Source organism: Mastigoproctus giganteus, chromosome 3 (assembly GCF_048544385.1).
Source record: "Mastigoproctus giganteus isolate SK-2022 chromosome 3, ASM4854438v1, whole genome shotgun sequence".
Classification (NCBI taxonomy): domain Eukaryota; kingdom Metazoa; phylum Arthropoda; class Arachnida; order Uropygi; family Thelyphonidae; genus Mastigoproctus; species Mastigoproctus giganteus.
This window is the reverse complement of record NC_143577.1, coordinates 71503085-71529506: the sequence shown is the minus strand read 5'-3', so window position 1 is coordinate 71529506 and position 26422 is coordinate 71503085. Positions and strand designations below refer to the sequence as shown.

Here is a 26422-nt window from a genome sequence, read left to right as displayed (position 1 = left end):
GTATCAGCTTGTTTTCCTGCATCATATGCCTCTACTAATGCTAATGCTAATAAAAGATTTAATATTTGAAATTTGTGAAAATAATATTTCCTAATTTCATACTGAAATCAAGAAATTAGATTATATCCTATCAGGGAAATGTGCAAATTACATATAGGATTAAAACTTAATACTCCCACTGCAATTAGTAGTACATAAACTGTTCAATCATCAGTGATTGCACAGATTATGTACTACTGTTGGCAAATCTTAAACTGTAACAAAACTGAACTGTCTTGTGACATAAAAAGGTCAAGATATCCCTGAGGATACAGCAATGAGCACTTCGAAAAGAAGCAAAATTCTATAGTCAAGCAAAAAAAAAAAAAAAAACACCCACAAATTTTCCAAGGAAAGAGCAGAAAAGCAGACTTTTTTACAGTTGTAATTTGGTCTTCATAAAAAAATAATTTATTAACTGTTTCAGACACTAAGTTTCTTTGTGTGTCTGAAACAGTTATTAAATTCAGAAACAACAGTGATATTCTACTAACCAATGATATTTTATCAACAACCAGGAAGAAGAAAAGACCAAGGAATGCATATCTTGGTCTTTTCTTCATGTATATCTTGGACTCTGATAATGTGTAATTGTAGAGAGGAATGGTTCCATATATTTTCCTGCCTGATGCATCCTTAATTTTTTCTTTCCCCTCATTTATTAATTTTTTTATTATAAATAATCCAAAAGCTGAGTTGTTGTCCTTTAAAAGTTAATCAACCAACCTTTGAAATATTATATTCCATCACGCAGTTTTTTTTTCTGCTGCTATAGGGGTTCTACTTGATGCCCAGATCGGGCATCAAGTAGAACCCAACCAAGAAAGGCACTGTCACCAAAAATATTTGAATTTTAACGTAATTGATATGGAGAAACAGCGTAAAAATTCAAGATTTTCATATTTTTTTATTTTTGCCACCCTGATAATTTATCTGCCTGAGGCCAGTGTCTCACTATCCATCCTCCCCTTCACCTCTGGCCTTCACAGACAGAGAACACAATGTGGAGATGGGAGAAACCCCTGGGGCCATCTGAGAACTAACTCTCCACACCCTAAGTTGGCTCTGTTCATAAAATGTATTCAAAAATCCACCCCTTTCTTCCCTGCTGAAGAAACTCAAAAGCAATCGATTCTGACTGAAAAAGAGCATGCTACATAAAATATTATTATTACTAGCCATATAGTGCAAGGAATCCTGAGGCTTATGGTGCACCAGCTAAAAAAAATTTCCAAGTTACCCTGAGAGAGAGAGAGAGAGAGAGAGAGAGAGAGAGAGAGGAGAGAGAGAGAGAGAGAGAGAGAGAGAGAGAGAGAGAGAAAGAGAGAGAGAGAGAGAGAGAGAGAGAGAGAGAAGTAGAAGCTTCCTGTCCCCTAAAACTTGTCCATTAAGAGAAAACATGGATTTTGGTTCATGAATTCTCTAAAGAGCAAGGTTTCAGTAGTGTTAACACTCCAAGAATTAAAGTTCTCACACTGAAAGGGTTTATTTTATTATTTGCCAAGCAGAAAAAAGTGATGTAAATATTTATATCGGAGCCTCCCTTATTTCCACTACAAATATATCAGAGGAGATTGAATGCTGAACCTGCTAGCTTTCAACTTATATTTTCTTACAAACACTGGCAGTATGACATAAAAAAACTTTTAAAATGTGAACCAACAAGAGATACAGATTTAAGACAGGTCAATAATAACCAAAGAAATAGTCACAACTACAAGTATGAAGCAAAAATGTAATATTTATGAAATCAGTTGCGTCTAAATTTATTAGGCACTGACCAAATACCAATCCATCCACTGCTACTGGTGAACACTGAACACTTCCTGGTACATTCTTTCCCCCCATCCACCCATGATTTTTGGTCTGTCATTAACTGGTAAATTGGACCATTCAAGCTATGGGAGAAGGGGAGAAGACAGAGAGTGGTAATCAATGGACACTGCTCTTCGTGGACTATTGTTATTAGTGGAGTCCCCCTCAGGGTTCAGCGTTGGGTCCATTGTTGTTTTCTGTATTTATAAATGACATTGGTGATGGTATATCAGCCTTAATGTCCAAGTTTGCAGATGATACGAAGGTTGGTAGGGTTGTTAATGACACTAATGACAGTACACTGCTGCAACAGGATCTAGAAAAGTTGGGCAGATGGGCTGAGAGGTGACAAATGAAGTTTAACATTGACAAATGTAAAGTACTACATATGGGAAGCAGTAACCCCAGAGTAACATATCAACTCTGTGGTACTACACTGACGGTGGTAGAGAATGAAAAGGACCTGGGGGTAATTGTGCAGGCAGATATGAAGTTTTCCGAGCAGTGCAGACGGTCTGCAAGAGTAGTTCATGGTGTCTTGTCAATGATACACAGGAATTTTTCTAGCAGGGATAAGGAGGTGATTATCCCCTTGAATAAAGTCATTAATCAGGATAATGCTCCCCCAACTAAAAACAAACTTAGTACTGTCACATTAAACTCTTTTTTACTTCTTTTTTCTTTTCAACTGTTATGCCATTCAACAGAGACAGTGTCATAGCATACATTCACTATAGTTAGCCTTGTGTGTGGGTGATGGACAGCAATGTATTTTTCAACAATAAGTCAGTGGAAGTTTGCATGATGAAATCAAACAAGCAATGCATTTATAATTAAAAATAAACTAGTACAGTAAAAATTACAATATATCTACATCCAGATGCTAAAAATCAAACAGAATCACACAAATAAAAACATGATACAGAAAGAGCTGCATAGCTTAACCAACAGAAAAAAATTCCTGGAGTTTAAATCTTACCACAGTACTATAATACAAAGTCAGGTATAAAATATCTGCCGCTCATAGTTCTAATAAAAATCCATAACAGGTTTCCAGCACATTTATAACCATCCCGTAACACAGCACGTTAGAGATAAAATTAAATAAATCTTTCATGATATTGATATTAAAGGTGTTTTTAAAGTTGTCTTTCAAAATAACATGAAATACCTTAACACAGTAATTTGAAAAACTGTTCAGAAAAGTACATAAGTTACATCTACATAAAAATTGCCATTATAATGTATCAAACACTAGCTTATTTCTATTACGGTTTCCATAATAATCCTATAAAAATGGAATTAGCACTATATGTAGATCAATTTCTTTATAAACTGGGTGCTGATAATATTAATATTTTAATTAGACCTGTGAATGACTAAACTATATATAATGAATGCCATTAAGAAATATAAATCTGAAAAATTTAAACATTCTGAAAATGTACTTACCTATAGATATTTCCAATACAGCAATACCTCACTTAGCACGGCTTCAAACAGCATGGGTTTCACTATAACACGGTTTTAAATTAAGTTTAAGTTGAAAATTTACTATACACATTAAAACTCATTCAATTGCCTAGACACGTACTCTACATATATGCTGTGTTGTCGTAGCCTAATTAAACATACATATATGCTGTGGTGCCAACTACATTGTCTCACATGTGCATATATGCCAATAGCTCCCCTTAACTCAGGCAATCAGCGGCAACATGCAACAGTGTTCGGTATTCTTAATTCCATTATGACGAGACAACGTGATAGCTTTTCAAATTTTTCATTTCACAATTTATTTTTTACCCCTTTAAATACGATCGAAAATATATCTGCATCTTGGCCAGAAATCACTGTCAACAACATGCCTTTTGTTTGGCAACACGTTTTGCTCCATTTGGCAAATGATCCCACTGGTTTTGAATCGCAAGTTCAAACAACTTTCAACAGAAGAATTGGAGAAAGATTTTCGGGAGATTTACATGGCCTGTGAGGCGATTATGAATGAAGATCCGAACACTGAACATAGCATCAAGATACGGCAAATTTTACAAGGTGGGATTCGATGCTACAAAGACTTGTATGCCGAGAAAAAGAAGAGACGACTTCACCAGACTTCACTGAAATACCTAAATAAACAATAATGCTTTTTTCTCATCTCTCATGCTGTTACCTTTTCATTAATTAAATTTTTGCAGTATATTTTTTTTTTCAAATCCTTTTAATTGGCTATCAAGTGCAAATTGTTTACAGGTTTATTGTAATATGTTTATAGACTGTTTCCTCTGGTACGCATTCAATTAAAACCCATTATAATTATACTTCAATCAGCACGGTTTCACATAACACAGAATAGTTTCGGTACCAATTATCAGTGCTATGCGGGGTATTGCTGTATATGGGACCTAGTAAACATTTATTTCCTTTCAACCAATCAGAATTAAGGTCTTCTTATCACTTACATATTAAAACATATGTAAGTGATAAGAAGACCTTAACTTTGATTGGTTAAGAGGAAATAGGAAAATAGAATCAGTATTAATTCACAGCTTATCCTTCTCATGGGTACTTCGCAGTATCAAGAAAGGGTTAAATTGAAAATCACAGCTTGTACTGCTGTCGTATAATGAATATTTTCTCCTTATGTCTGATGTCAACTATTTCCCTGTATTTTTAGTTGAAAATCCTTGCAAGGGTGCATTTCTTAATAGGCAAAGTCTATCTTATTTTTCATTTCATTCCTTTTCAATGGATTTCTCTTAAACTCAGCAGGTAAAAAAGTGGCAAGTTACTGATACAGCTTTGTTGAATCATTTCATCAATAGGCACACAGGAAATGTGTTTGTATGTGTCAAAATTATATCAGAAATTAATTAAATAGAATATCCTGAAATACTGATGATAATAATCTAAATGCTCTACTGACACTAAACAAAATACTTCAAAAAACATCACAAACTTTTCTTACGAAAACATGTGCAGTGAAGACTCCTTCAAAAACTGATTAGATGAGCTTGCACAATCAAATAAAAATTTCAGGAATTCGGGCCAATGATTATTTCCTTCATCATCTGTAATGTAATGAAACTGAAATCAATCTATTTTTCAGTACAGCATTCAAATATAATTACATAAGCAACTTTTCGTAGTTAAAATATGACAAGACATTAAGTGTTAAAAGCAACACAAGTCGTACAAACATGATAACCTTTATATATTTTAAAACAGGCCTGGCAAAATGTCCCAATTTATAAGCTACTTTAAAGATAAATAAGATCACAAGATCAATCTATCACATTTTTTTCACATTTCTATTTCAAATAAAATACGATAGTTGTAGAATTATTATTTTTATTTATTAATTTTTTTATTATAAATAATCCAAAAGCTGAGTTGTTGTCCTTTAAAAGTTAATCAAGCAATTAATGAAATTTATGGCACTGGTATTCCCAGAAAATTATATTTATTTTGTGCATAACAATCAAAGAAAATGTTCTTTGTGATTGACCACTTACAAGCCCCTGCTTTAAAACATTGTAATTAGAAATATCAATACCTTATGAAAAAAGAAAATTCAACATATAAAAAACTGCTATCAAAATCGATTAAATTCTCAGTATGACAATTTGATATCCACCCTGACAAATGTAAAGTACCGCATAGGGGAAGCAGTAACCCCAGAGTAATGTATCAACTGTGTGGTACTACACTGACAGTGGTGGAGAGTGAAAAGGACCTGGGGGTAATTGTGCAGGCAGATATGAAGTTTTCTGAGCAGTTCAGACAGTCTGCAAGAGTAGCTCATGGTGTCTTGTCAATGATATACAGGGATTTTTCTAGCAAGGATAAGGAGGTGATTATCCCCTTGTATAAGGTAATGGTCTGGCCACACCTTGAGTACCACACCTTGAGGTCTGGAGGCCTCATTTTAAGAAGGATGTAGAGCTGTTGGAATGAGTACAGAGAAGGGCAACAAGATTAGTGAATGGAACAAAGGGTTGCTCTTATGAAGAAAGACTTAAGTTTTGCAAATTACAGTGTCTGGAGACTGGGCACCTGCGAGGTGTATAAAGCCTTGAATGGTTTGAGCATGCTCAATGATGATGGGATTCCTCCTCTTGCTCAGAATAATCACCTGAGAGGGCATAAATTCAAATTGAGGAAAGACAGTTGTAGGATAGATGTGCGAAAGCTTGCCTTTAGCCAGCGGGTGGTTGATTGCTGGAACAAATTTCCATCTGTCGTTGTAGGAGTTGATAGCTTAAACAGATTCAAGGCAGAACTAGACAAACATTTGGGGAGGGAGGGTGGGAGGGAGAGAGAGAGAGAGAGAGAGAAGAGCGGTTTTGTTTTGGCTGATGCTATATAAGCTTGCTTTCTTGCATCATGTGCCCTTGCTAATGCTAAAACCAGGCTAACAATGCTAACAAAATAGTTAGATGCTTAAATTGTACTATTTTGAAGCGCCTCCGTAGCCAGGTGGGAAGGAGCAGCAGTGCGTAGCACATGTTTCTTGATTAGACCGGGGTTCGAGCCCGTCACCACCAAATACGGAGGATGCGGAAAGGTCAGGAAATGACCACCGCATATCCCGGAGCAATATGGCCTTAGTTGCTAATGCTCCTAAAAACCAAATAATAACAATAACAATAATAACTATTTTGAACAATAACAACCTAAGAAAATAAACTATAAGAATATACACAATGGACAGAAATCATGGGATACCTAATTAGTAATGTGTAGGCCCACCTTTCACCCGGATAAGGGTGGTCACACGGTGAGGCATTGAGTCCGCTAGTTCATGAAAGTTTTCCACAGGTATTTTCATCAATGCTTGCTGCACTGCTGTCCATAATTCTGTCTCATTCCTCAGTGGAGGAGGCAAAGCTCGAATGGACTTTTCCACAGCATCCCAAAGATACTCCATTGGATTCATGTCCGGCGAACAGGGAGGCCATTCCATGGTGGTAAAAATCTGCAGATTGCTCTTGAAACCATGTTCTAGTCACCACGGCTCTGTGGAGAGGCACTTTATCCTGCCGGTCCATTGCCCTGTGGGTGCACGATGACCATGAAGGGATGCAGCAGATGGTCTGCAAGGATGGACACAACCTGGACCATTCAGAGATGCATATAGACGTAACAGAGATAAAAATGTGTGACAGTCAAACGTGCCCCCGACCATTACCGACCATCCACCTGCCTAAACAGTTAGGCAGGTGGACAGTCAGTAATGGTTTGGGGTGGTTGTATTTTTTTTTTTTTGGAGCGAATAATATTCCTAATGCCAAATCAATGCTTCTTTTTCAGCTGTGGCATTGAACCTTCAATGTTTTCCAACTGAAGTAAACTTTCATATCTGTAGCCAAAGAAAATGCCACCTTTGTGTTGTGCATTCAATAAACTTGGAAACTGACTGCAAAGATTCTTAAAGCAACTGACATCCTTGTGATTTAGTTTGTAATCTTTAACAAATTATTTCACTGACCCTAATTTGATAAGAATAAAAGGTAGTGGCAGGCCTTCCACTGAGCTCATCATAATTTCAGATTCAATACTTTTTTGAAGCCAGTACACAATTCATACGAAACATGGCATTTTAGAGTAACTTGACAGGTCATTCGACAGCATATACAGACTCCTTCAAATCTCCACAAAGCAGCCATTTCTTTAACAAGCATGAAGTTCTCGTGTTTCCTTTAACTGAACTGAATGTGCAATTAAAACAAGTATAAATGTTCTTAAGAAGAACATATTTCATAGTAGCTTGTGATATTGATGAGCAATCTCCACCATACTGGAGTTCCTAAGACAGTCATTAATCCAGAAATACTGCTGCAATAGACAAATGAATCTTCCTGTGAAAAGCTTGGAAGAAACTCCTCTTCCTCTTTGGATGGCCCAAATTCCCTGACAAATCATTGTTAATTAACTTTTGTTTTGTATATTACAGAGTGTCTATAAATTACTGACCACATTACAAATTATTATATAACAGGAACTACAAAAGATAGTTATATAGCAAATATAGTAAATAGTTATTTTTAAAGGAAAGACAACTCAAAAAAGTTAATTTTTCCACTTGGGCAGCATGCAGGATGCCCAAACGGTTTGCAATTTCACAGCAAGTGTTTTTTTTAACACTTTTGGTGTCATGGAAGCAATTGCATCAATGATTCACTTGTGAAGTTCATCCAGATTTGAAACAGGCATATGATACACACACACACTCACAGCTAGCATATAACAGTGACCCAAGGATACACCTCATGTACTTTATGAGAAGGCTTTTATATTTCTTTAGATATTATCTGGATGAATTGTCATCAGTCAATATGTATAAAACTTTTAACACAGCACTAAAATATACTTTATACAAAAAAAAAAAAAAAATGCATCAGAGGGGTCCTACTATTTCTGGTATACAAGAAAAATGGATATAAAAAGTATAAAATTTATAAAAAAAAATTACTACAAATATTATACACCCACCTTTTTACCACAGTTAACTTGGTTTCCAGAAACTGTTAGACTGTATGTGCACTACAATATAATACATTTTAGTATTTCATTTTTGTATATCTGATCACTGGGCACAGTGTGCCTTATAAATTTTAAGAATATAACTTATGTGTGATATTTATGCTAAATGGCATAACATTTCATAACGAACACAATGGCCCATGCAAGGATAATATATTTTTAATTTCATTTCTGAGAGGTGCTTGAAAAATCAGCTTTCAGAAATAAAATTATATGGTCATTAAATTATAGCAGTGGATTGTTTTTAAGTTGATAAAAAAATGTAGGCAACATTCAAAGCTTCAATCCTAACGCATCGTTTTTTCTCAACGTTGCCCAATAGGTTGCTGCTTTTTGGATAATGCATTATAAAAATGAACAAGAACCATTTAAACACAGTAATTCTTTAAATAGTATATTCCATGCTCTTTATTGGCCATATTTATGTACATAAGTGCATTCGATTCCCTTTCACTTACCAATTAAATTTCGGGCTAACTCTGAGGCTGCATCACAAGTCTTTTTTCGAAGTAAAGGGCTGATCTCCTGTTGTATAATAAGGAGTAAATGATTCTTTAACTGGTTATTAATTTCTGGCGTCAACTTTTGAATATTCTCAAATTCATTGGATATTATTCTCCTAAGCAGGACGGCAGTAAGTTGGCGGACCTTGAAAATCAAAGAAATATCAATGCATATATGATTAATGAGTTCAGACCAAGAAAACTCTTTTCATATAAAGTATATAAAAATATCAATATTTAAACTTAGTTGCCAGTAAAATTTGTTTTATTCATGTGTAAACATTCATGTTTATGCAAGAATTCCATGTTAGTTAAATATGATATGTTTAACCAACATGGAATTAACCATGAGTGTGACTTGTGGTTACAGGAGTATCTGGTAGCATTATCCCAAAAGACAGGAAAACTTATGAAACTCTAAAATACAACATTAGGCTCAATTTTTCTCCTTAAATGCCAACTGCTAATTTCAGGAGCTATTATTTCTCATTTATAATAACTTTCTGTTATAAATCTTAGTGCCATAAATGGTAACTGTTTTATTAACAAATACATTGTGTAAAAGTTCCACTACATGGAATAAATATTCAAAATTTAAAAATTAAACAATTGATTTCATGGTTGTTTAGCAATTTTATATATTTTAGTCCCAAATTATTTCCTACCAACAGTCACTTTCAATAAACTAAATTATACTTTAGAAATAGAAATGCAGTGAGCTAATCACAGGCAATGTATACTAATTCAATAATTAACCTATCATAATAAGGAAACCCTAAAGATAATACAGAGGAAATAAAGGTCAGTACACTGACAGGTAATGAAAATGAATAAAAGGAACCACCTAAAAAGAGGCAAACTCATAATTATATTTTATGCATAAACCAAGAATAAAATTGGAAGGGTTGCATTTATAATATTACAATTTTACATAATATTATTACAAGTTATACATTAACAGTGAATACCAAAAAAATTAAAACCACTCTCCAGCTTTTAGATTCCATTCAAAAGAGGATAATTAATTAATGACTCATCTCTAACGAAGTCCCGCCACTCTCTGTCTCACAGATGTAATTTCGTGGCTTCTGTAATTCCTGCTCTCTCTTCTAAACCAGTCCTAACACATGCTGCCACCAGCCAGCATCCTTTTACTGTCCAACTTCAAACTCATAGAACCAACTCTTCTTCTTCCTCATTTATTGCTTCAACTTCTGTTTTCTGAAACAACTTCCCTTTATATATATTTTCTGAAAATTAAATTCTACGGTAATTCAAGTATAATGTCAACAAGTATCTTCTTTCATCTTCTCATCCCAAGTACGGTACTAAGTACTATAGATTCTAATAGCTCTCGTGCTTGGGGTTTTTATTTAAAAAAAAAAAAAAGATTGATCTACAAACTGGGGCAGTGTGCCATTAAGGGCACATTGCTGATGCTGGTAAGGATAAAGAAATGGTTGAGTGGGAAAAGACAGAGAGTGGTTACACGTGAACTAATCTTCTTGGACTAATGTTAGCAGAGTTCCCCAGGGCCCATTGTTGTTTTCTATATTCAATAATGACACTGATGAAAGCATATCAGACTTAACATGTAAATTTGCAGATGATATATAGAGGTTGGCAGGGTGTTTAATGACAGTAATAAGGATATGCTACAGCAAAAAAGATCTAGAAAAATTATGCAGACAAGCTGAGAAGAACCAAATGCTGAAAAATGCAAGGTACTTCATATGGGTAGCAGTAACACTAGATTAATGTACCAAATGTGTGGTACTACACTCATGGTAGCAAAGAATGAAAAAGAGCTGTGGATAATGGTGCAGTCATATATAACATTCTCTGAGAAGTATAGAGAGGCTGCTCATGGGTTTTTGTCAATGATATACGGGGATTTTTTTAGCAGGGATAAGGTGATTATCCCGTTGCAAAAGGCAATGCTCAGGCTACATCTTGAATACTGCATACGGGTCTGGAAGCATCATTTTAGGAAGAATGTGAACTGTTGGAATGGGTACAGAGATGAGCAGTGAGATTAGTGAGGAGAACAGAAGGATACTCTTACCAGATGTGGCTTCAGTTCTGTAAACTGCAGTGCCTGGAGACTAGGCAGCTGCAAGGAGATACAATTCAGGTGTTTAAGGCTTTGAATAGATTGAGTGAGCTCAATGCTGGTGGAATCCTTCCTCTTGCTCAGACTACACATATGATGGGCATAAATTGATATTAAAGATGGATGGTTGCAGGATAGAGGTCCAGAAATTTGCCTTAACCAGCAGCCTGAAGCAGATTGTTGGAGCATACTTCCATCTAGTGTTGTAGAGGTGGGCAATTTGAATAAATTCAAAGAGCTAGACAAACTATAAGAGGGGAAGGATGAGTGATATGAGAAGTGTAGTTTTTTTTTGTTTTTTGGCTGATTCCATCTAAGCTTGCTTCCTTGCATCGTTTGCCACTACTACTACTACAAACAATAATAATAGGTAGAAGAAGAATAAATTCTTAATAGAATTTATTATCATTTATTATTATAATAATAAATTTTAAGGGTACTGAGTGCAAGGTTTTACACTTGAGGAATAGCAACTCACAAATAAATTATACACTTAGTGGGGCTGAATTAAAAACAGTGGAGGAAGAAAAAGATCTGGGAGTTACAATATGGGCAGATATGAAGTTTTCTGAACAGTGTAAACAGGCAGCCAAAAAAGCCCATGGTGTTCTATCGATGATTTATCGAACACTATCCTGTAGAAATAGGGAGGTCATAATCCCATTGTATAAGGCAATTCGAGGGTTTAGCGTCAAACGTTAACTACAAAATTGTATTACCTTTTTGAGATAACGTTAGTTTTACTTTATACAAATAATGCATATCATGTCACAGAACTGTATCTAAGGCCCTCACAAATCAAGGTCGGAGGGACAACCATAAAGCTCAAAACTGAACTCAAATATCTTGGTTTGGTTCTGGACAAGAATCTCTCCTACACACCGTACCTCTGCTATCTACGAACCAAGTAAGAAAATTTTCTGCACTCGTTGCTAGGGTTACCCAGAGGGACTGGGGTCCGAAAAGGAAAACGCTTTCCTCTTTTACATGGCCTTCTTCATCCCGATACTGGCCTACGCAGCTGGTGTATGGGATAAAAAGGCAACTACAGTAGTGAATAGATGCAAGCTAGAATCAATTCACCACTCAATTCTGTTAACGATCACTAGAGCACGTTGTACAGTCAGCACCCACGCGCTCCAGGTCCTCGCAGGTACTCTTCCCCTGGACCTGGAAATTGTCCGCTGTGGGCTGCTTTTTCAACTGTCAAAAGGGAGAACAACCACTTGCATTGGCTTCACTATAGACCCAACAAGAACCTGGAAAAGGCACGACTCATGAATTCCTGAAACAATCCTGGCAGGACAGAGTCAGACTCGACAAAAGGCACAGTTACCAAAAAATTCACCCCCGAGATTAATCTAGTATATCTGCATCCTCCGGCCCGATTTTCACCTGGACTACACGCTATGTATCTCCTGACTAGACATGGCTCTTTCAGGAAAAAACTCTTTGACTTTGGAATCTCGGAAACACTGCAATTCTCCTGCGGGCAAGAGGAATCGTGGGAGCACCTCATACACAACTGTGAAACCTATGAGACCTGCAATGTCAGCTTGTCACAAGGATCCATTCCCTACTCCGAAACCAGGAACACCTAATAATACAGGAAGAAGAATACTACAGGGCATTCACCCAATTTGCTCAGGATCTCTTTTCATGACAAAGATCCCTGCCACCTCCATAACAACTAGTGATCTCCCGACTCTGGCCGAAACCCCAACACTTAATGGCGACGGAATTGCACAGCCGTGTGACAACAGTACCCTACAAAGACAATATCAGGAACAGATAACCATGGCGCAGCAAGCCCGAGGATTCCAAACTCAAAATGCTAGAAGACTCTGTCCCATGACTCACAAACAGAACTGGACAAGACGACTACAGCATTCCACCTGATTGCCAGTCTCTGGACCTCTATACCAGACACTCACTAACTGCAAACTCAACCACTGAACATCGACGTGCAAACTGGAACTGTCAATTGACTCCAACAAACTTAACAAAACAAGGACTCTCAAAGAAGTGGATCCGTTTTCAACACGACACTGAACTGAAACCACGAAATGTGACCAACAAACCAATAAGCAGAGACATGACCGTACACTGACTGGACCTGGGTGCCACAAATTTGACACAAGAACAGTGCTGTACAGTTAAGTGAAACACCAGACTAAACTGATAAAATCAACTCACCAGATCGGATTTACACTGGATTGGACTGCCTGATATGACCCACTGGATTAGACTACCTTCCAATCCACCAGATTGGACTAGAAGAATCTGGGCCACCTGATATGACTTCCTCTTGCAGCTATGCTGCCAAGGCATCCATTGGCAATCCAATACCAATGCTCCCTTGCATGGTACTTTCTTTCACCACCTGGGGGGGGGGGAGAGAACAGACTCTGTCTTCTCCCCTCCCTGTATTTTCTTCCTCCTAGTGGGGCATAGGCCTGCCCCACTGATCTTCCCAGGGGTCACTTTCCCTATCGACCTCCTACTCTGACTTTCACCCCCCGTCTTCAGTCTCTCCCCCTACTCTGTCTAAGTCAACAGTGTGTCCCACACAACCAAAATTTAAAGCATCCAAATTAATGTGCAAACTCTCTCTCAGATTCTCTCAACTCTAACAGCATCTTATCACCCCCCTTTTTTTTTTTTTTTTTTTTTTTACAAATAGGTCCTAGCCACTGAAATCTCAGGAAATTAGGTGGCAGGACCTGCCAGAGTAAATATCCAAATACTGGTGTACCTGGTCTGCCTTCACGAGGCATAGTGTGGACAACGTTGGGTCCCAGCAGCTAATGTCCAGAAGAACAACGGTACACAACATAACACATCTCAAAGTCCATACACTTTTAAATCTCTGGCCTTTACAGTGAACTGTTACACCCACAATGAAAGCAACGTGGAGATGGGAGGAAACCCCTGGTGCCGTTAGACACAAACACTACACTATAAAAAATTGTATCTCTATAGTACTTTACAAGTTAGCTTAGGCTGTAAGTATATTCCCAGTAAACCAAGAAAATGTCAAATGACTTTTTTTTTTTTTTAGTAAATTACAAAAACATCAACTACAAAATGATTTTTTTGTTAACGAGGTTTGACACTAATCCCTCAAATTGTAAGACCATATTTGGAATACTGTGATCAAGTATGGAGACCTCATCTGAAAAAAGACATTGAGCTTCTTGAAAGAGTCCAAAGATGAGCAACTCGAATGGTGAAATTGGCAGATGGACGAGCATATGAGGAAAAACTCCGGTTACGTGAAGAAGGTAAAATTCTCACCTTTTCTAAACAATTCCATAACTTAGGATCATAAATTTAAATTACAGGGGTTGAGGTATACATTAGATTGTAGAAAGTTTTCTTTTAGTCAACAAGTTGTAGATAGGTGGAACAAGTTGCCCTTGCAGGCAGTTGAGGCTGGGAATTTGAATAAATTTAAAGGCCAACTGGTTATCTGTGTGAGGAGGGAAGCATACAATTCGTGTTTTCTTATCTACTTGGTTGGGATTTTTTTTTTTTTTTTTGCCAGTGCAGCAAAAGCCTGTGGTTTCCTTGCACTATATGGCTATTACTATAATACGAAATTCCATTTTGAAGGAAAAAATGAGGAAATAAAATTAAACGCATAAGGATACAAATCCTACCACTTCTACTTCATAATGAACAAAGAGGGAAACATTTACAAGTAAAATTTCAAACAAAACTGTAAAAAAAAGGTGATTGAAAAAACAACCAAGAATCACAAGAACCTGAAACCCTCAGGCACCAATAATATTCCTTTTATTCTAATCATCAGCCAGAGAATTGCCAGGATTGACATAACTACTTACTCTGCAGACTGTATCTTGTTAAAAAGTTCTTTCATTAAGCCTAAGGACAACAATCTACAATTCTAAGCCTAGTATATCAATTCACATGCAGAAGTACAATTCATACAGAAGACCCTTTAGACTGGGTCAACCTTCAAATGACTTGCTAACTGGAGAGACTGCTTCTACAGGGATGGGACACACTTAAATAGAAAGTGTGCAAGAATATTTGTTGATGCTATCGAGGCAGTCTTAGGTGGGTCAGAAAACTGCTAGATTGGGGTAATACAAAGACTAATAGATTAACAGTAGCTGCAGGCAGAGGTGGAAGTGCTTCTTGCACTGCTTCTATTGAAATGAGCAGTGGCTTGGAAGGCAAGTTAATAGGGATCTCAAGAACTGTTGGGAGTCATCATGAAACAAGAAAATACATGGGCTGTGTTAGGGCAACTAAGAGTAAGAACAAGTGCAGGTATACTTGCATGGGTTTACGGAAAAGTGGCCCCCCGCACTTCGCCTCGCACATTTTGCCCCCAGTAGAAATGACTAAATTTAACTCTAAAGTCCAGCTACAGGACCAAAAGAAATAATCGGTCCATATTTATTAAACAGTTTAGAACTTCAAAAATCTAATTTTATGCCAATCTACGTAATGGTTTCCTTGCTGCCAGAGGCATGGTGTTTGAAGACAGAAGTCTTGAGCGCTCATTTTTGAGACCGCACGGTCTGAACACTACGGTTCTGACAGTGGGGAAGATGTCCCACCTGTTTTGCAAAATTGATATCGCCATCCTCAAGAATTATTAGCGAGTTGGACTAGGAGAGTTGGAAAAGAAACTTCCTATATCTAAAATAAAGGTAATCCCTGTTGATTTATAATATAATAGAATATAGGAATTATCAAGCACTTAATAGCTCTCAATTATCAAATCTATTAAACAGTTTTTAATGTATGATTCTCAGGACGAACTGCTCCCGGGTCGCAAGCTTATTTTTTCCACTAGTAACAATCTTCAGTTATTGGCGCGTAGCCAGGAGTGGTTTTCTGATGGAACAAGAAGTATGTTGCAATTTCTGCTAGAATCAAAAGAATAGTCCAAGATTTTCAAAATCGTAATGTGATTGATTACCTTAGAGGCATTGCATACAACTTCAAGTTTTAAACAATAATAATGTGCATTTATTCTATGATTGATTACCTTTACCTTTGATTGATTGATTACCGTTGATTGATTCATTCTATTAAAACAAAATAAATTAAAATTAATAAAAAATTAGGTGTATTATTTACATTTCTATAGCCTATTCATCATCTACTGGGGGCGAAATGTGGGAGACGAAATGTGGGGGGGCAACTTTTCCGGATCCCACTTGCATGTACACCAGTGCTGCGAGTATAGTAAATAAATTTGATGAATTTGAAGCACTAGTCAAGACATCAAAAGCAAATATTGTTGGGGATATCAGAGACGTGGTGTCACACAGATATAAGGAAGACAGAATTGGAATTTGGGGAGTGCAATGGGTACAGAAAGGATAGGAAGAGAAGAAGGGTTATGCTGTTAGTTAAAAAACACAAAATCTAAGGCAGTGCATCCAGTTGACATTGGTGGACAGTGCAATGCTGACTCAGTTTGGTTGTTGTTGTTATGTTATTTGGTTTTTAGGAGCATTAGCAACTAAGGCCATATTGCTCCGGGATGTGCGGTGGTCATTCCCTGAATGACCTTTCCGCATCCTCCGTATTTGGTGGTGACGGGCTCGAACCCCGGTCTAACTCAGTTTGGTGTGACAGCCTTAGTCTAGGACATTATAGGCCTAATGTTACAGGTCAGACTAGGCCATTATAGGCCTAATGACTCTAATGAGCAATGAACAACTATACAAAGAAATATAGAGTGGACAAAAAATTAGGCTGTCTGATAATAGGGGATATTAACTCCCCAGATATTGACTGGAATTTGTGGGTTGGTCACTCGCAACACTAGCAAGACTTTTGTGGATTTATTGGATGATTGTTATCTACAGCAGCATGGTCAAGAGGCAACCAGAGGGAGTAATACTCTTGATCTGATTATCAGCAGTGATTACTCAAGCATTAAGAATTTGCATATAAAGGGACCACTAGGTGGCAGTGATCACAGTGTTCTAGTGTGGGATTTAATTAAAGATGTAAATACCATCAAGGGTAAATGGAAGGGTTTTTGCTTTTGTAAAGGTGACTACAGTGGTCTCAGACAGTTTTTAAATTCTATACAGTGGTACCAACTGATGATGTTACGTTACGAACAGCAAATTCTAAATAGGAAGCACTCAAGGAAGATACTATGCTTTTCGTCCCAACTAAGAAATATTGTTCAAGATTTAGATCTAAATGGATGTCAGATGAACTAATGAGGCTCATGGCAGAAAAGAAAAATGTGGGGGATGCATATAAATTATCAGGTGATGCACAAGCCTATGGTAGATATACGCTGATGAGCCAAAACATTATGACCATCTACCTAATAGGGTGTTGGTCCTTCATGTGCAGCAAAAACAGCTCATACCCGGTAAGGCATGGATGCTACAAGATTTCTAAATGTGTCTTGTGGTATCTGGTACCAACACCTAACCAGCAGACCCTTCAACTCCTGTAAGATCTGTGGTTGAGATGCCGTAGATTGGAGTTGCTGTTCCAATACAAGCCACAGATGCTCGATGGGATTGATGTCTGGGGAATTTGGAGGCCAGGGCAATACATAGAAGTCTTCCTCATGTTCCGTGAACCAGTCTCAATCTGGGCGGTGTGGCATGGCGCATTATCCTGCTGAAAGATGGCACCACCAGAGGGGAAGCCCGTTGCCATGAAAGGGTGTACCTGGTCAGCAATGATGCTTAGGTAAAGTGTTTTTTTTTTTTTTTTGGTAGTTGTTGGCGCATAGGCTTCTGTGGCCATAGTGCACCTCCCAAGGTTTTTGCAGTACTTTGATCCAAGCCCGAGGTGGGAATCAAACCCGCAACCTTTGGGTTGCCAGGCAGGCACTTTACCCACCTGGCTAGCCCAGTTGGCTAGATAAAGTGTAAAGTGTGATGAAGTCTAGAGGCACCAGGGGTTTCCCCATCTCCGTGTTGCTTACATTGTGAGTGTGCCAGTTTGCTGGCAAAGCCAGAGATTTAAAAGTGTGTGGGTATTGAATTTGTGTTATGTTGTGTACCATTGAACGGTTCATCAGGTCGTTTAGCCACTAGATCCCTGCTGAGGCCCAATGTTGTTCTACTTACGCCCTGTGGAGGCAGACCAGGAACCTAGTAGACTATTTTTACTCTGGCAGGTCCTGCCACCTAATTTCCTGAAATTTCAGCAGCTAGGACCTAAAAAAAAAAATATATATATATATATGTATAAAAATATATATACATACACACATAAAATATATATGCGTGTGTAATATTGTACATATGTGCGTGTCTTCAATTGCGTGAGAAAATATCGTTTAGATGTAAAAAGACCGAAAGTGGGCGTAGTTAATTTGGAGTTGTTTAAGGTTTTGGTGTGGAGGCATATGCTTGCGTAAAGATAGAAAGGGAGAAAATGTAGAAGGGAATAAGGCAGAAGTATGGGGACAACAGAGTAGGCGACACCAGTAGATCAGTGAGGCATACACATGCCTCACCAGAAGGAAAGGAGGGGTAGGGGCCCTCCCACACGAAGATTTAAAGAGAGTCGGGATAGGTTGCACGGCTCAGATCGCCATGTGGCGTCGACAACTCTGTCCGAGTTGTCAGTCCGGTATTTGTCCTGGAACAGGAGCAAGGATCCCTTTGTTCCAGCTACATGGATGACCTTAGGTTCTGCTTGTGGTTGTGTGTTTAGGTAGGTGGTAGACATCAGAGTGCCCGGCACACTGCTGAGGCCCAACGTTGCCCCACTCACACCCCGTGGAGGCAGACCAGGAACCTAGTACACTATTTTTACTCTGGCAGGTCCTGCCACCTAATTTCCTGAGATTTCAGCAGCTAGGACCTAAAAAAAAAAAAAAATTTATATATATATAAAAATACATACATATACACACGCATATATAAAATATACATGCATATGTAATATGTACATATCGTCGATTGTGTGGGAAAATATCGCTTAGATGTAAAAATGGCCGAAAAAGGCATAGTTAATTTGGAGTTTTTTATGGTTTTGGTGTGGGGGCATATGCTTGCATAAAAATGGAAGGGAAGAAAATGTAGACGGGGGAATAAGGCAGAAGTATGGGGACAATAGAGTAGGCAACACCAGTAGATCAGTGAGGCATACACATGCCTCACCAGAAGGAAAGGAGGGGTGGGGGCCCTCCCACACGAGGATTTAAAGAGAGTCGGGATAGGTTGCCTGGCTGAGATCGCCATGTGGTGTCGGCAGCTGGGCTGCATATCACTCACGTCAACTCTGTCCGAGTTGTCAGTCTGCTATTTGTCCTGAAACAGGAACAAGAATCCCTTTTTTCCAGGCACATGGATGACTCAAGTTCTGCTTGTGGTTGTGATGTTTAGGTAGGTGGTAGATGTCAGAGTGCCCAGCACACGGATGACTGGATCCAGGGTATGCCAGCAGAACATCACCCAAAGAATGACACCGCCGCTACTGGCTTGTTTCCATCCCAAGGTGCATCCAGGCACTATCACTTCCCCAGGTAAACAATGGAGTCCACATGGTGCAACAGGAAACGTGATTCATTGGACCATCTTCCAATCACTCAAGGTCCAGTTTCGATTTTTGCATGCCCATTGTAGGGACTGATGTCTGGGGAATTTGGAGGCCAGGCAATACCTGAAAGTCTTCCTCGTGTTCTGCGAACCAGTCTCGAACAATCCAGGCACTGTTGCGGGGTGAACCGTGATTAGAATGGGCACTTGGAGTCATCTGCGGCTACACAGCTCCATTTTCAGCAGGGTTCAAATCACCAGCATTCCAATTACCGGTGGATTGCACCACAGTCGCCCTTCTGTTGCCAAGTGCCATTAGGGAGAGTCTTCACTCACCTCAAGCATTGATGACCCGTGGTCATCCAACATCTCGCAGGCAGTTCGAAGGTTTCCCCCTCCCCGGACCACTTTCGGTAGGTACTAACCAGAGCTGACTGTGAGCATCCCACCAGCCATGCCATTTCAGATATGCTCTGACCCAGTCATCTGGCCATTGCAATTTGGCCTTTGTCAAACTCGCTTAAGTCCACTGCCTTTCCCACCTGAAGAACAAGAATAACACTGATTAATGGAGCTCAGTATCAGGTGTTTTTTATACCATGTCCCGAACCACGCATGCGCTGTAGTTCACCTGCAGCTGCTTCGATTTGCCTAACAACTCGCAGATCATAATGTTTTGGCTCACTGGTGTAAGCTAGTCTGTAATCAAGTCACAAAGGAGGTTAGGCAAGTGAAGGCAGATTACACGGAATCTTTGGGCAAGGATGCATAGAAAAACAGCATAGATTTCTTTACTTATATCAACTCTAGAAGGAAGGGGATGAATCAAATTGGTCCACTTGATACATAATGGTTTGACTGTTGATGATCCTGCTCAGATAGCTGACAAACTGAATGAGTATTTTGCATCCACACACGAGAAATTCTGTAAGGAAGTGGAGGACAGAAACTTATTAAACTTTAACAGGGAGCTAAGTGATTTTGTAATAACTGAGCGCAAAGTGGAGGAGAAATTGTTGAAGTTAAACATTAGAAAGTCACCTGGGGTAGATGGGATCTATCCAGTTATATTAAAGAAGGTGGCAAAGGAAGTAAGCAAACGCTTAGCTATAATTATGAGAGCATCCTTGGATTCAGGGGAGATCCCCATGGATAGGAGATGTGCAAATTTATCCCCAATTCACAAGGGATGGGATAAAACGGTGACATGAGTAATTACAGACCTGATAGTTTTAACTTCTGTTCCGGGGAAAATAATGGAGTCACTCATTAAAAAAGCATAGCAGGATCATCTAGACAAGACTGTAGTAATAATTCAGAAACAGCATGGGTTTGTTAAGTGGAAGCCTTGTCTGACCAATTAGATTGGATACTATGATGTGGTCACAAAGAAACTGGATGCAAAAAATTATTTAGATATCATATACTTGGATTTCAGGAAAGATTTTGATACTGTTGCACATGGAAGACTACTGTACAAATTGGAGCAGAACGGTATTAAGGGCAAGTTGCTACAATAGATAAAGGGATGGTTAAGTGGGAGAAGACAGAGTGGTTATCAATGGACACTGCTCTTCGTGGACCAATGTCATTAGTGGAGTCCCCCAGGACTCCACTAATGACATTGGTGGAGTCTTGGGCCCATTGTTGTTATGTATATTTATCAATGATACTGACGAAAGTATATCAGGCTTTTGCAAATAACACAAAGGTTGCTAGAGTTGGTAATGACAGTATGCTACCGCTATAAGATCTAGAAAAGTTTGGAAGATGGGCTGAGAAGTGGTAACTGAAGCTTAATATTGACAAATAGAAAGTACTGCATATGGGTAGCAGTAACCGCAGAGAGATATGCCAAATGTGTTTTACTACACTCAGTGTAGTGGAGAATGAAAAAGATCTGGGGGTAATTGTGCAGTCATATATGAAGTTTTCTGAGCAGTGCAGGCAAGCTGCCAGAGCAGGTCACGGGGTCTTATCAATGATATACAGGAATTTTGCTAGCAGGGATAAGGGGGTGATTATCCCTTTGTATAAGGCAATAGTTAGGAAACACCTTGAGTACAACATCCAGGTCTGGAGGTCTCATTTTAGGAAGGATGTACAGTTGCTAGAACGAGTACAGAGAAGGGAAACGAGATTGGGGAGATGAATAAAGGGGTGCTCTAACCAAGAAAGGCTTAAGTTCTGCAAATTTCAGAATTTGGAGACTAGGCACCAGTGAGGAGATCTGATTGAGGTGTATAAAGCCTTCCTCTTGTTCAGATCACGAGCTGAGGGGGCATAAACTCAAATTGAGGAAAGTCTGTTATAGAATAGATGAATGAAAATTTGCCTTTAGTCAGCGGGTAGTTGATTTCTGGAACAGACTTCATTTGTTGCTGTAGAAGTTGATAGCTTAAATAAATTCAAGGAAGAACTGGACAAACTTTTGGAGTGAATGGATGAATGGAATGGGAAGTTTTTTTTTTTTTTTTTTGGCTGATGCTATATAAGCTTGCTTTCCTGCTTCATATGCCTCAACTAATGCTAAAAAATATGCTAAAATACGATATATAACATCACATTTTGTGCCCTTACACATTATCACTAATGATAATAAAAATATTAAATCTGAGAATTTAGTTACCACGTACAGGGCAGTACAATGTATTGATGTAAGATTTATGTAAAGATGTTACTACTTTCAAGGGTAAAAGGAAACAATTTTGCTTTTGTAAAAGGTAATACAATGGCCTTAGACAGTTTTAAATTTATTTCAGTGGGGCCAATTGATAATGTCACCAGCTGCAAATTCTAAATGAGAAGCAATTACAGAAGTTACTAACAAAGAGATCCTATTCAATTTCGATTTTTAAGCCTAAATAAATGGCAGATGAACTCATGAGACTAGTGACAAAGAAAGAAAAATGCATTGGATGATTATAAATTATCAGGGAACACAGAAGCACACAGTAAACATAAACTAGCTTGCAATAAATTCACAAAAAAGGTTTAGGCAAGATAAGGTTGAATACAAGAAGTCTTTGGCTAGGGATCCAAAGAAAAGTAGAAAATTAGTTGTTTGTTTATGTTAATGCTAGAAGGAAAGGAATGAATCACATTGGCCCACAATATATGAATGATATAACTATTGATGATCATGTTCCAGCTGCTGACATATTGAATAAATACTTTGCATCAACATTCAAGCATAAAGAAGTTGATAAGGATGAACATACAAGAAGTATACCAAATTATAACTGGAAACTAAAAGTAAATGTCACCTTGGCTGATGGAATCTAACCAATTATATTAAAAGGAGCAGCAAAAGAGCTAAGTAAACCTTTAGCCATAATCATGAAGGAATCCTTGGATTCGGAGGAGACCCCTATGGATTGGAGATGTGCAAAATGTTTACTCTCTTCATAAAGAGGGGGACAAAGGGAAGATCAAAGTGAGCAACTACAGACATCTAAGGTTAACTTTTGTTCCAGGAAAAATAATGTACATAGTGTCAAGAAAAGTAATACAGGATGGATCAACTTGACAGGAATACAGTTATACAGCAACCAAAGCATGGAGCTGTTAAGGGAATATTTTGCCTTATCAATCTCACTGGCTAATATGACATAATAACAAAGGAACTGAAGGGCAAGAATTACCTTTTAACATCATATAATTAGATTTCAGCATATCTTTTGATACTGTCCAACATGAAAGACTGATATACATATTGGAGCAGTGTGGCATGATAAATGGTTAACTGGCCAACTATTAAGTTTCCCAGCTGGCTTTTAAAATGACTTCAGCATTAGTAGAATCATATGATGCAAGAGAATGTACTTATACAGCATCAGCCAAAAAATAAAGAATCTTCCCATTTCACCCATCCATTTGCTCTAAAAGTTTGTCTAGTCCTTCCTTGAATTTATTTAAGCTATCAACTTCCACAATGACAGATGGAAGTTTGTTTCAGCAATCAACCACCCACTGGCTAAAGGCAAATTCCATCACATCTAATCTGCAACTGTCTTTCCTCAATTTGAAGTTATGCCCCTGCAGGTGCATAATCTGAGCAAGAGGAAGAATCCCATGAGCACTGAGCTTGCTCAAACCATTCAAGGCCTTATATACCTCAATGAGATCACCTCACAGATGTCTAATCTCCAGACTGCAATTTCAAGAACTTAAGCCTTTCTCAGTAGGAGCAATCCTTCGTTTCTCTCACAAATCTCATTGCCCTTCTCTGTACTCATTCCAGCAGTTCTACATCCTTCCTAAAATGAGGCCTCCATACCTGCATGCAGTACTCAAGGTGTGGACTGACCATCGTCTTATACAAAGGGATAATCACCTCCTTATCTCAGCTAGCAAAATTCCTGAGAAAACCCCATGGGCTGTTCTGGCAGCCTGCCTGCACTGCTCAGAAAACTTCATATCTGGCTGCACATTTACCCCCAGGTCTTTTTCATTCTCCACTACCCTAAGTGTAGTACCACACAGTTGGTACATTGCTTTGGGGTTATACCCATATACAGTACTTTGCATTTATAAATGTTAAATTTCATTTGCCACCTTTTAACCCGTCTGCCAAACTTTTCTAGATCCTGTTGCAATAGCATACTGTCATTAGCAACCCTGACAACCTTTGTATAGTCTGCAAACTTGGACATTAAGCCTTATATACTTTCATCGCCATCATTGATAAATACAGAAAAAAACAATATGCCCAACACTGAACCCTGGGAGATCTCACTAATAACATCAGTCCACGAAGAGCAGTGTTCATTGATTAGCACTGTCTTCTCCCACTCAGCCATCCCTTTATCCATAGCAGCAACTTCCCCTTAATGCCATACTGCTCCAATTTGTACAGCAGTCTTTTATGTGCAACAGTATCAAAAGCTTTCTTGAAATCAAAGTATATGATATCAAGATTATTTTTTGCATCCAGTTCCTTTGTGACTGCATCGTAGCACCCAATCAAACTGGTCAGACAAGACTTGCCCTTAATAAACCCACGCTGCGTCTGAACTGTAACTGCAGTTTTGTCTAGATGATCCTACTATGTTTCTGTAATCTGTAACTGAATTATTTTCCCCGGAGCAGAAGTTAAACTAACACATCTGTAATTACTCGTGTTGCCCTTTGATCTCCCTTTGTGAATTGGGGGTACATTTGCACATCTCCAGTCCACGGGGACCTTCTCTGAATCCAGATATGCTCCCATAATAATGGTTAAGTGTTTGCTTACTTCCTTTGCTGCCTCCTTTAATATAACTGGATAGATTCCATCCACCCCAGGTGCCTTTCTTATGTTTAACTTCGACAATTTCTTCCCTACTTTGCTCTCAGTTATTACAAAATTCTTTAGCTCCCTGTTAGTTTGATAAACTTCTGACATTCCCCTCCCTAAATAACTCGTCATGCTTGAATGTAGATGCAAAATACTCATTCAGTTTGTCAGCTAAATGAGCAGGATCCCCAACAGTTGAACCATCGATATCAAGTGGATCAACTTTTTTTTACTCGAGATCGAGTCAATCTGGATTGAAGATGGCAGAGATATTTTTAGGCTCTCTTCTCACTATGACTGAATTATCATCCCCTTCTTGGGGTAATATTATAAGTGGAGTCTCAGAATTTGGTGCTAAGAAACTCTTTAAAGTTTCCAAACTTTATTAACAATATTTATGAAGATACATCAAGTTCAATTTCAAAATTTTCAGATGGTATGAAGATTGGAAGGGTGGCTAATGAGAGAAGTCAGGGCATGATACTTCAGTAAGACCTCGAAAAATTATCCAGGTGGACTGAGAAGTGGCATCTTATGTTTATCACTGAAAAATGCAAAGTACTGTATATGGGAAGCAGTAATCCCAGAATAACATACCAACTGGATAAAATGTGCTAAAGGTAGTGGAGAACAAAAGTGATTTATGGTTAACTGTACAATCTGACATAATTTTCTGAACCACACAGATAGGCTGCTAGGAGAGCTCATGGCATTTTGTCAGGGGCATGGAGCAACAAGGTGATTTTTCTATTATATAAAACAATCGTTATATCTTGGGTAATACACACAGATATGGAAGCCTCATTTTGGAAAGAAAATGTATCTGTTGGAATGGGTGCACAGATGAGCAACTAGATTAGTCAGGGACACAACAGGGTACCCTTAACAAGAAAAGCTTCAGTCTTACAAACTGCAGAATCTGAAAATTAGGCACATGCACTAATTTAAAGCCTTAAAAACTGAAGTTTTTAAGGCCTTAAAAACGTATAAAAAAAGCAAGGTTATACAGCATAATCCAAAAAAAGACCCCCTTCCCATAACACCTGTGCATTCCCTCTAATAGTTTGTCTAGTTCTTTTCTAAATTTATTCAAACTACCCACTTCTACAACACCAGATGGAAGATTGTTCCAATAATCAACTATCTGCTGGCCAAAGGCGCATTTTACAGATCACTTCTGCAACCATTCTTCCTGTATTTGAATTTATGCCCCTTCATGTGTGTAATGGGACCAAGTAGAAGTTTCCAACAGCATTGTGCTTACTCAATCCATTCAATGCCTTAAACAACTCAATCAAATCTCCTTGTAGGTGCCTAGTTCCAGGTTCTGCAATTTGAAGAAATGAAGCATCTTTTGGTAAGAGCACACTTTTATTCACCTCACTAGTTTTGTTGCTCTTCTCTGCACCTATTTCAACAGATCCACATCCAAACAGATTGAGTAAATTAAATGCAGATGAGGTCCTAACTCTTGCTTGGACAAAACATATAAAGGGACATAAATTCAAATTTAAAAAGGACAACTAAGATAGATGTGTAAAAATTTGCTTTCAGTCAGGCAATGAATGATTGTTGGAACAAACTTTCATCTGATGTTGTAGAGGTGAGTAGTTTGAAT

The 26422-nt window shown here is 38.3% G+C and overlaps 1 protein-coding gene across 1 annotated transcript in view; it reads right to left on the bottom strand.

The window, feature by feature from the left end:
* Positions 1-26422, bottom strand: part of Karybeta3 (karyopherin beta 3) — a 328330-nt gene that overhangs the window by 257789 nt on the left and 44119 nt on the right. The window contains exons 3-4 of the mRNA XM_090369326.1: positions 8859-9048; positions 4823-4925 (exon numbers count right to left, since the gene is read on the bottom strand). Of these exons, the coding sequence (XP_090225452.1) occupies positions 4823-4925; positions 8859-9048 (293 nt within the window). The remainder of the gene's footprint in view (positions 1-4822; positions 4926-8858; positions 9049-26422) is intronic.